Raw genomic sequence first — 12137 nt, 5'->3', positions numbered from 1 at the left:
CAAGCTGGTTCTCCCTCTCTGTCTGCAGCGTTAGTATGTAGCTTGACGTTCAAAATGGCGGACACCGGGGCGTCACATGACCCTGTGACGTCAGGTGAAATACCTCAATATGGCAACTGCTGACTTGAACATAAGCTCAGTCCAGGAGACAGGAGATGTTGAAAGCCATGAAATGGAACTGCGCCAGAGTATTACTATGGCTGCAGCAGCCACCATTCCTAAAAGCTCAGGAAGATTGGGTAGAAGAGCAGTCCCTTGGTGGAGTGTTGAATGTGATGAGGCTGTGAGGGCAAGAAACAGAGCCTTTAGACAGCTAAAAAGGACGCATAACTTTTAACATTTAATTGCTTATAAGCAGGCTCATGCAGTGGTGAGGAGGGTGATAAGACAGAGGAAAAGAGCATACTGAAGGGAGTATTGTAGCACCTTTGGGAGTGATGTTGACATTAATGATGTGTGGGGAATGATTAGGAGAATGGAGGGTAATAGGAGAGAGTGGAGTTACCTGATCTTGTCAGATGGTGATCAGTTGGCTGTCACTAACATGGAAAAAGCAGAAATGATGGTGAACACATTGAGCATAGTACATAGTTCTAGGAACCTGACAGATGAAGAAAGAAGAAGTAGAGAGGAAACAAGGAGTTTGTATGCTGATGCTATTCAAAAGAAGGGAAAGCTGGAGGATAAATATAACGTTCCTTTTACTATTAGAGAACTGAGAAATGCTTTGGAGCAGTGCAGAAACTCAGCCCCTGGTAAAGACGGCATTTGCTATAGAATGTTATCACACATGAGTGATACAAGTATTCAGAAAGTGTTGAATTTATATAATAAAGTTTGGGAGGAAGGCAAAATTCCTACAGGGTGGAAGGAGGCCATTATTATACCAATTAAGAAGCCAGGAAAAGATGCTAGCAATCCAGCAAACTATAGACCAATAGCATTAACCTCTCAGTTTGGAAAATTGATGGAAAGGATGGTAAATTGTAGGCTAATGCACTTCATTGAGGAAAAGGGGCTTTTGGCTAGTTGTCAGTGGTTTTAGAAAGGGAAGAAGTACCACTGATTCCATAATTTGTCTAGAAGATGATATAAGGAAGGCACAGTTAAATAAGGAAACTGTGGTGGCAGTCTTCTTGGATGTGGAGAAGGCGTATGATATGCTGTGGGTTGATGGCCTTTTAATTAAAATGCACTTACTTGGGACTGATGGGAACATGTTTAACTGGGTGTTAGATTTTTTTGAATAACAGAAGCATTCAGGTTAAGATAGGGAATGATGTATCAAGAAAATGCTTGGTTGAAAATGGAACTCCTCAAGGAAGTGTGATAAGCCCACTTTTGTTCAATATTATGATTAATGATGTCTTTAATAATGTTCATCCAGGAATTGGAAAGTCACTGTTTGCAGATGATGGTAGTCTGTGGAAGAGGGGGAAAAATGTAAAGTATGCTTTGAAGAAGGTCCAGGAATCTCTCAGTACAGTGGAGGACTGGGGTAGGAAATGGGGGTTTAGATTTTCAGTGGAAAAGACTAAAGTGGTGTTTTTAACAAAAAAGAAAATTGATGAGTGTTTGCGATTGTATTTGTATGCACTGAAAAAAATGGGGAGTGGAGTTTACTTAAAAAAACTTAGTACACGTTTTACACTCAGAAATACTAAGTAAATTTCAAAGGCATATTTTAAAGTAAAATTTACTTGCAAATCCTTATAGATTTTATTAGCAACACCAAAGTATTATTAAACTCTGGAAGCAAGTATTTTTTACTTAGTTATATTTAAATTTAGAATTACTGGTAAAAACCTAGTACACGTTTTTCACATAAAAACTCCAAGTAAATTGTAATAGGCACAGCTTCATAAATCTCTCCAAAAAGGGAAGAAACACAATGTCAAGATATGTTTTTTATTTTTCCACAACATAAAACAAAGGGCATTTTGTACATTACAATATAAAAAAAATATATATAAAAATCAAGAATATACATAAATATTCTTGGGCCAACATATGCAAAACAAACTGTGTGTGTGTTAAGCAGAGAGAGACGAGTTAGCCTTGGGTACTCCACACATGACCCACTTAATTGCCCTATACTATAGTAAAATATTCTAAATCTTCCAAGAAAGAACAGCGATCTTCAAAAAGAAAAAGGCAAAAAGCTGTACGTGCCCATCTATACATTATTCAAGTCTGAACAAATCTAGCAAGACGTATAACTCTCAAAGACTTCAGTTGACAACTCAAAGATGAACAGACACCAAAGCGAAGTCATTCGCATCTGCAACATACAATGGCATATTCCCCTTTAACATTAACAGTTTGTTTTCCCACAAAGAAACCCACTTTTGGGGATAATTTTCAAATAAGTCACCTAAATGTCAAAAGGAACTTTTGAAAACACGTTAAATCTGTTATGCTCCCGATTGAGATTTAGTCAGTAGACAAAGCCCATGAGAAGAATGCAAGCTTTGGTGAGTGTTCTGGGTCCTATAAATGATGTGAAGGCTGAGAGGGAACTTACCAAGTGGACCAATAGTACACTGCAATAAAATTCAAAAATCAAGAAAGATTGCAAATTCTTAAAAAAAAAAAAATCTGTACAGGCCCATTTGTACATTATTGACGTCATTACAAAAACACTCAAGCGAACAAGAAGCATCACTCAAAGCCTTTTATGAACAGTTATGAAAAACTTCACAGTAAAGTCAATTGCACCTTCTGCTTGAGCTCTAGTCACATTTCCCTTTTAATGTAGCAGTTTCCTCCTCAGAGAATCCACTTTAGGGGAGACCTTCAAATCATCTAACTCCAAAAGCAACTTTTGAAACACTTCAAATGTGTATTTCAATTTTGGAGGATAACTGAGATTCAGTGAGTACACAAAGCCCATGAGCAGCATGCAAGCGTTGGCAAGTGTTTTACAACCACCTAATACCTCTGTACCATCAATCACAATGATGACATCAGTTGGGGGGGCACCCTCTGCAGCACTGCCCAGCACAAGGATCTTGATCACATTGTCTTTGAGGTCTTGTTCGATGACGTCCTTGGACACATCCTGCTAAACACAAGAAAAAGAAGAACCATAGTGGTCAAAAACTGCACAACTCCCATATCCCAAAACTTTAACTGCAATCTTAAAACGGGTAAAAAAAAAAAAAAAAAAACCTGTAAAACGGGTGGGACACGCATGCACACGCACAGACACATACCTGGTAGTCTTTAATGAGTTCCTCTGTCGATTCTCCCAGGAAAGGGATCAGACAACGGATGACCGCATCATGGCTATCAATCTGCTTCTGTATAAAAATAAGCATGAATAACTAAACTAAGAAAATTAAAAAACACCACAATTACAGTCAAGCCAATTATACTGTGAAATCAGCCTGTCCAATTGGAAAGCAACACTGATGGTGTATCAATTTCACCTACTGTTGGGCAAATTGAAAAGTAAAACAGGCGGAAAAGACTGTTTTTCTCTTTCCCAAGACACCCCTTAAAAATGAGTAATTCTGTCTGTTGCCTCCACAGACCATTTCTCTATTCTGCTTCTTTCTGGCTGATGTTTTAGTTACATTTGCACTCATTTGCATTTGTCAGCGTCTCATGCCTTGATGAACCATAAAGCGGTGACCATCACTCGCTGGAGATAGTGCCAGTTGTGCAAGATGGAAACTTCAGTGCGAGCTGTGGCAAGAACATTTGCCGTGTCTCTGGACTCTGAAGTGTACAGAACATGGAAGAGACACCAGGAGACAGGCCAGAATGCCTGCTATTAGCATAGCTTAACATAATTATTGGAAGTATATAGACCCATTACAATGGTTCTATTTATTTCCAGTGGTTATGCTAAGCTTTGCTATAAATTTTTAAGCACTGCATCTAAGTACTGAACACACTGAAAAGAAAATATGCACATTCATGTGTAATATTTGGAAATACTTCAAATAAGTGAAAATCGAAAAAAGGGTGGACTGTTCCTTTAAGTGCATGTTTCTGCTCAAATGGTCAGGAACGGACTCCATTTGGAATGTATTACGGCCCAACTTCGACACACGTTGCAGCCCAACACATTGGGGTGCAATTCACATATGCCAGAGCTCGAACACTGGATGGAGAAGGTTATGCTACCAGCAAAAGCATCTTAAGAGCACAGGGTGCAAATGGTGATAAGTCAATCTTGGTTTGTATTCTCTGCATCCTTACTGCATTGTGTGCTATTGTATGTCCTTGATTGTAAGTCGCTTTGGGTTTAAAAAGCGTCTGCCAAATGTAATGTAATCTTGATGTTCTCTGACATACACCAATCATGCTCCACAGTGTTTGGCTGCAAGCACATGCAAAAAAAGCAAAAGTGATCAAATCCTCAGCCAGAAAGAACAGATTTAGTCTGCCGTCTTGGGATTTTTCACTTCAGCGTCTGCCCAACAGTAGGGGAGACGAGTGTCTCCCCAGTCTTGAGACTTGGATAAGTGAGTGGAAATGTTTTTCAGGTGACCAAGTCATGGTCGGAATCCATCAGCACTGACGGTCAGCGTTTCCCGAACTCAAGTGTGATGCCCCTGCTAGTGCGAGTAACGCCCACTTACACGTCATCGCGACTCGCCAAGTACTGTTCCGAAGTGAAGACTGCTTTCAAGTGCCACGCTCTTGATTTCAAGGGTGAATCGTTGTTAGGGTGCACACGTCCACACACTTGCAGGTTAGTTCCATTGTACAAACGTCTGGCGTGCTAGAGAGTACTTCAGCTACGCCACGCAAGTGCACGACTACCAAGGCTGACACACCTGCAGGCGCGCACACTGCAGTTCGAGAAAGGCCCTGTAGCTTAGTTTCGCATCGTAGCTGCCATCTTGTGTCTCCACCAAAAGATTTTGGCCATAGTGAATAATTTACTCTATTTTGTTTCAAACTTTCCATGTGCAGTACAGTCACACAAAGCTCAAATCAACACAGAGGTCTTGACTTGGGCATTTTGGTTTGTGGACCATTTTCCAGTGCGGAAAAACCCTGAAGCACAGACAGGTTCTGTAGTGTTTGCGCTCCGCAGCGGTGGTCTGTCTGTGCTTCGACCGTTTCCCCTGCAGCAGAAAATAGTCCCCAAACTAAAATGACCAAGTTAAGCCCCAAGTGTTGATTTGCACTGTAATTTGCACTCTGTGAGAATGTACAGGACACTTAAAGTTATTGGACAAATATAAAGGAAATTCACTGACTTTGGGTGAAATCTTTTGATGGCTACTACACCTAACTAAGCTATTGTCAGTGCTGATGGATTCAAACAATGGTTGGGTCACCTGCAAAATGCCTCCACCCACGTTTCAAGTGTTGGGATGGCAGGTAGACAGTCAATTTGACCTGGGGGTGGCATATCCCTTTACATGCTTTCACCAAGATATCAAGAGTTCAGTTGAGATCCATTTAACTAACATATTGCCAGGGCTTCCCTTATGGTAAAACAAAAGGTGCAGCCATGGCCTAATGGTTAGGGAGTTGGTCTTAAGATCAGAGGGCTGCAGGTTTGAATCCCACCCTTTACTCTCCCTACACCTCCATCCATGGATTAAGTACCCTTGAACAAGAGTAGAGTGCAAGAAAACTAGGGTGTACTATGTCGATTACACTCATACCCTACTGGAGTGTGGTTATCTTCAGCCACCAGTCTACATGCACACTGTATGCCATCAATCTGTTTCCTGGTAACTCAGTGTTTTCAGGAACATTGATGATCAAGCTACAAGCACACACATGGCTACTCATTGTTGATTCTCGTAGAGGACATCAAAAGTGTGTATGACAAAAAAATGAAAAAAAAAAAGAAAACATTCAGTGATGTGAGCAACACATCGGTGTTGGACAACTGCTAGAATTTATATTTTTTGTGAAGCACATAATTCCGTGTTCATACTGTTTTGAGGCCCTCCGTGAAAGTCTACAATGTAAATAGCCATGAAAATAAAGAGAATGCATTGAATGAGAAGGTTTGTCCAAACTTTTGGCCTAGTGTAGATCCTTACAAAATGTTGGAGAAGGCAAGTAGACTCTGTATTAACGAAAAATTAAGTGTTCATTTATGTTTTTACCTGACTGAGAGACTCCAACACGCTTTTTATTTTTGTGCCTGCAGTCCCACCCTTTGTCTTGAAAACGGTCAGGAGTTTTGGAGTGTATAAATCCATCTTCGACAAAAAGGTTCGGTCCAGTTGAATGGTTGTGATCCTCTTGAACTCCTCTTTCACCTACAAACAAATCAAGACATACGCACACAACACCCAGGCACACACATTGAAATGTTTTAGCTTGAATGAAATGTACATATGTAGACATTTTTATAGGCTTTCATATACTTGTGTATACATTTAAAAGCTACATGAATGGATTGAAGACCTTCGAAATGAATTAAGTTATCTAAGTACCTACTCACTGCCAATAAATTGTGGCACAAACATGATTACCTGAGATTGAGAGAAAAGGGCAGGCCATCTCTCCATGACATCTGGGACAGCAGGCATCTGACTGACAACTTCCAGTCGTCGATATGGAAAGGTCTTCTCCATTTTTTCACTGATAATCTTGTCGTTGTTGGTCTTTTTTACTTCTGTAAGTAGATCTACTCTCTCTTCATCCATGGTTTCTTTTGTCTGTCCTAGTGGCAATGGTGGCAAATAATTTACTTCCGCCTTTTTGGGTCTTCTGATTCCTTTGGGACTAGAAGTCGTCTTTTTGTTCACTTCTAACTCTGGACAGGCTATTTTGAGCCCTCTTACTTTTGCCCTGTAATTTCCCATCTTGTACTTTATCCTTTGTTGCCATCCGTACATTCCATTGAACGAGCCTGGCTCTTTGAGGCATGGGTACTTCTCAATTAAGGCCTCGACTACATTCAGAACTTGAATTCCCGTAGGGTATGCTGTGTACTCAAATATTTTTTCAGCCAATTCTTCCAGGACACCGCTTGTCACTTTTGGGTTGTTTAGCAGGGTGCCTTCAGAATGGTAAGCTTGGTTTCCTGCCTCCAGGAGGAGCCGAATCCCAAAGGAGAATAGTGGAATTTCAAACTTTCTTGGCCATGGTTGGGAACGGTGTGATGGACTTTCATCAGATGAGGAAAACAAAACAGTATCCTGAGATGCTAAAGATATGGATGACATGCTGTCTGATTCTGTTACGTTATCATCCTTTTCTTCCACTGCACTGAGATCTAAAATGACTGGTTCAACTTGAACAACTTTCAGGGTACCCTTGTCTTGAACATCTTCTATAGAGGTCAATGTGAAGAACTGCCCCCCAAATTCTTCATCTTGATACATTAGAGTAAAGCCATCTGGTGTGCAGAATGTGCTCTGGATGACTAGCTTGAGATCCTGTAGAGTACCGGGGATACCTGATGGAAGAACCAATTTGTGGACTGTATGATCATCAAAGATGACCCTTAGCTTTGCAGGGGTGGACATCTGAGCAGGCAGGAAAACACTGCAAAAAAAAAAAAAAATTTTTTTTTTTTTAGTTCATTCTGACAAACATGTACGTTTTTGATCATCTTCCCTTGCATCTAAAAGGGAATGGTGATGTGGTGTTTTAAAGTAACAACTTGTCGTCCTGCGATTGTGTACATAGCCAGGGGATAGAAATCAAGTAGCTCTTTAGGCTCAATTACTCGAAAGTTACGCGTGTAATCTAGCTCATAGCTCCTGAGGTGCTCATTGTACCATGCATTTAGCAGCTTGACAACAAAGACTATGCTATCCAACACCAGGATGATCTGAGAAACTTCAGCAAAGTCAGGTAAACCTGCAGTTGAACCATGACACAGCAACATTCCTGGTGCATAGCTTGTACCTGAGAAGGTCACCTTGTTTGAGACATGGACCATTGTGACGTTTGGATACTTGCACAGCACCAACTCTTTAATGGCCTCATTTAGTACATCTAATGACACTTGTGATGTTCTGGTAACAGACACAGATTTTTTGAGTACACTGTTCTCATGGAGACACAGTGCAACCATGAGTTGATGTTTTTTGGCAAGGGACAACAGTATGTTCCTGAAACAGCCTGTCTGTCTGACAATTTTTTTGAAGAAGCTGTGCTTCGCCTCGAAGCGCATTGTCCACAGGGCAGACAATGGACCAAATTCCCTTATGAGCTCAGGATAATGCTCAATGAAGTGGTGCTTGGGAAGAAGTTTCTCTTGGGGAAATACATCAAGAAATCTTTGTCGGTGTTCGGAGATCTTACTGTCCAAGTAACAGATGCTTTCCTCTGTATGAACTGGGGACATCACTAACTCCACTATGTCCTTCAAAACCATTAGCACTTGCCATACTGGATCACTCTCAGGTACTCTCAACCCTATCACAAAAGGCAAAAGACGCAGCAGGCACCAATTTTCATGCGCATTCCCTCCAACTGATCTTTTTGCAGCAAAATTAGCCGGGACCAAATGTGGGCGATTTGTTCGGTCAGTCCACTTGTAAGGGAACTGACCAATCAAGTTATTGAGTTCCACCAAAGAGAAATACTTCTTCTTGATGAACACATTCAGTGACAATGACAGCTCTAGGGGAACAACACCCTCAAGAAGGTCATGTAAAACATCAGGAGGGTAACCAGATGTCACATCAAAATAACACAGTTTTTCTGATAGTGCACACTGATTTTTCACCCCATAGCATGGATTGAGAGAAGGACTTGATAAAGCTGTCTGAACATGCATGGTGTGCTGCTCTTGCCTTCTTCGCTGAAAAACTCCTGACCTCACCTCGGTTGTCTGAAACATAGAGCGCTCTCCCAGACAGAATCGACAGACATGTGGTCCTGTGAAACTTTCAACAAATCCTGCCACCATATGAGCACCCAAATTGTCAGCCACTACGCTCACCACAGAGCCTTTGATTACTTTCCCAAAACTCGGAATATAAAGACCATCTTTCTCCAAGCTCTGAAGATCCCGCAATAGTGGCTCTAGCACTGTCTGGAATCCAAACTGTTTGGCGTCACTGGCCTTACAGAGAATGGCTAAGTATATACTCGTCAATGTCGATCTTGCATGTACTGGGATGTTCCCAATCACCCAATACACAGCAGTAACTTTGTGTATCTTGCGGGATGTCCCAAGGGGGTTGCAGATCTCAAAGTCATCAATATACAGGATAAGACTTAATCTATCCTCATCTGCAGAGAAAAACTCACTTTTCTGAAAATGAGACCCATCTTGAAAGGACTGATATTTTGCTGCACAGTCTGAGTTCCTTGAAGCAACTAGGCACTTTTCTTGACAATTTTTAAGTACCTGTGTCAAGGACTGCAGTATAGGAACATACTGGAACGTCTTATTTTCCTTCTTGTTCAGAATGTACTCTTTTGGTTCCACAACTGAAAAGTGTGACTTCATATATTCCCTCCTCCTATATGATGTAGTAAATGGACCATCTTTCCCTAAAGCTGAGCTAATAGGGTGTAACTCACATAGGTTGCTCACCAAATCGCTTAACAGAACTGAATCCAAGTCACATTTGTGTTTCTGGAAGGTGGACTCGACAACATGTCTCAAAACTGGTCCAGATGAGGAGCAGGAAATAAACTGCAACTCATCGACAATTTCATCAATGCACTTGTTTGGCACATTGTAACAACTCTCCATCTTAAGAAAGAGTAGTCCAAGTCTATCCTTGATAATTTCAGACAGATCCTCACATGGCTCTACAAAAACCTCAGTATTCTCTTCAGAAGAAATCACTAGATCATGCTGGACAATAGGACTATCTGAATGAGTCTTCAAGACCTCAGGCTTAAAATCTTCATGCGAGTGCTGACCATGTTTCCTGTGCTTATGAGTACAAAAGGTTGAATAAATGTTTGTACTGAAGCTACAATTTTTAAATACACATTGAACAACTTCAAACCTCTTCAAATGACTGTGTAAATGTTCAAAATACTGTTTCTCTGAAGAGAAGGACGCTAAACTGCAGCGCTGACAACTGAATGAAACGACCACCTTTGGTGCAACTGATTCCACATGATGACGGGAAAGATGGATCTTGAGAGCATTAAAGGTCTTAAATGAGCAAGGGCAATTTGTATATAGGCATGGTATGGATTGAGTATGGCCACTGTGTCCATGTTTGAGTCTGCAGTGCTTGAAAAGATCAACCCTTTTATTTGAGGTAAAGCTACAACTTTTGCACAGCCACCTCATGGTGGGACACCTAGGGCAAAAAACAAAACAAAAGCAATTTATAAAATTATATTTCCGATGCACACGCACACACACACACAATATGCAGTTGTGATTGTGAGCTGAACTTACCTTTAATTGGGTGCCTCATGAAGGTAAAAATGTCAAAATGAAAATGTGTCTTAGATGACAAATACAAAATTAGGCAATATGTAAAGTGTTTCATTTCATGATCATCAAGTCCACTTCATTACAATTTCTTACACAGTTCATTCAACTGACAATTGATCATAAATCACAATCATAAAGTATTACAGTAAAGTTTGTCATATGAAGTATTAATTTATGGATAATTGTGATATTTATTCAACCTTCATATTGCGTGTTTTTAATTCAGTCATCATGTAAAGCATATTAAATGTAAAACTTGGCATGGACTTACTAAATCACTATCTAGGGTGTTTGCAAAGACACATTTGTACATTGTTGGCCCTTAAGCCACGATGCCAGAGATTTTCTCATTTACATTTTTACATTTTAATAACCTTAAGTAATTATCCCGAGCCTATGACGTTCACAACCCAACCACGCGAGCCTAGCGCCATCTTATTTTGATCATAATTGTTTAACAATTCAAAAACCGGTTTGTAAAGCACCGTGTTAAGGGCACAAATAATTCTACATCTCCTTCTACCCTTACTACATATCAACTCATCGACCAGCATCTGCCATTGATACAAAACTAATTAATAGGTTTAATCATAGTCATCAAAAACAGATCTGTGCTCTGTCGCTTCAGCGTAGTTGACATGGAGTAGATATTGTAGCTAGACTAGTCCACTTGAACAAGTTGCATCATGCTAACATGATTAAGCTGACTTCTTGGTGCAAGAAATATACTTTCCCGTAAACCTCGGACTTAAATAAATTAACAGTGCATGTTTTGAGTTGATTTACAGTTGAAATGACTTCGACCACCAAATGTAAGCCTTGCGATATGGTTGCCATTTCAGAAAAGGCTATGTTAGTCCTCTAAAGCTAGATAACTAGCACCACGTGGATTGCTAGCAACTCCGCTAGCTTTCAGCTACAGCTTACCACTAGCAGTAAAAAACTGTGCTTCCGTTAATATTAAAATGACTTCAGTCACAAGCATGTCGTAATTAGTAATACTGCCCTACTTTCAATGCAACACGATAGCACGAAAAAACATACCATCATATCCAACATGCTGCGATATTTCAATAGCCCAAAACGTGTTCAATGACGCTGGTTTAGATAAAGTTGCAAAGATAACTGAATTCGTTTTTACATTCTTACCTTAACCGTGGTGAATGTCCACACTAGGGTTAGCGTCTCAGGAAGGGAAGGGACCGATGACCATCAACGTACGGGATAGTAGGATATGTAGCCTACGAGGAGTTTCGTCTCCGACCACCACCTCATCTCAAGTTCACCTGGCTGCCAGCCAGACATCCTGTTGAGGAATGTCCAAACTCTGACGTCACACCACGACGTTCTACAGGCAACATTTTACTTGAATTTAGTAAGTAGTAGCTGTAGTAGCTTAATTGTCATGATTGTCAAGTATTTTTTACTAGAGTTATTACAGTTACATTTACACATGAATATGAGGACACACAATTACACTGAAACTCCAAGCACTACGCTGAATTATACATGACATGTTTAAGTAACTCTCAGAATTGATATATTTCTGTAAAAATTACTTTAATTGTCCTAATTGTATTTACAAGGTCAAAAAATCATTTTTTTCAGTGTGGAAGTCCCCTAGAAAGGCAGAAAAGTTTTAAATTCCTTGGTGTTATCTTTGATGAAAGGCTGACATGGAGGGAACATATATCAAAAGTCATAGATAAAAGTAAAAAGGTCCTCAACTTAATGAGATGTCTTTCTGGACTGGAATGGGGGACTGATGTAGCCTCTCTGAAGCAAA

General features: G+C 40.3%; 1 protein-coding gene across 7 annotated transcripts; it reads right to left on the bottom strand.

The window, feature by feature from the left end:
* Positions 1-1894: 1894 nt before the first annotated feature.
* LOC132881491 (uncharacterized) lies at positions 1895-11872 on the bottom strand. 7 transcript variants are annotated; one of them, XM_060913993.1, is made up of 5 exons: positions 11501-11872; positions 6459-7476; positions 6087-6242; positions 3216-3302; positions 1895-3064 (listed from the first exon to the last, which is right to left on the bottom strand). In XM_060913993.1, exons 2-5 carry the CDS (start codon positions 7455-7457, stop codon positions 2750-2752), a joined length of 1557 nt encoding a protein of 518 aa, XP_060769976.1. In that variant the 5' UTR covers positions 7458-7476; positions 11501-11872; the 3' UTR covers positions 1895-2749. The 7 variants fall into 7 exon arrangements, 4 of the variants coding, with proteins under 4 accessions (XP_060769976.1, XP_060769978.1, XP_060769979.1 ...); XM_060913995.1 differs by having other exon boundaries at positions 1895-3061; XM_060913996.1 differs by having other exon boundaries at positions 3216-3299.
* Positions 11873-12137: the final 265 nt, after the last annotated feature.

This window comes from Neoarius graeffei, chromosome 2 (genome assembly GCF_027579695.1).
Source record: "Neoarius graeffei isolate fNeoGra1 chromosome 2, fNeoGra1.pri, whole genome shotgun sequence".
Lineage (NCBI taxonomy): Eukaryota > Metazoa > Chordata > Actinopteri > Siluriformes > Ariidae > Neoarius > Neoarius graeffei.
The sequence above is the reverse complement of the archived record's forward strand: the minus strand, read 5'-3'. Positions and strand labels throughout refer to the sequence as shown.

Coding starts and splice junctions, on each gene's coding strand:
- LOC132881491 (XM_060913993.1), bottom strand. CDS start 7,457: ATGTCCACCCCTGCAAAGCTAAGGGTCATCTTTGATGATCATACAGTC. Junction 3,303..6,086: donor TGTTGGAGTCTCTCAGTCAG/GTAAAAACATAA, acceptor ATTTTTATACAG/AAGCAGATTGATAGCCATGA. Junction 3,065..3,215: donor AACTCATTAAAGACTACCAG/GTATGTGTCTGT, acceptor TCTTGTGTTTAG/CAGGATGTGTCCAAGGACGT.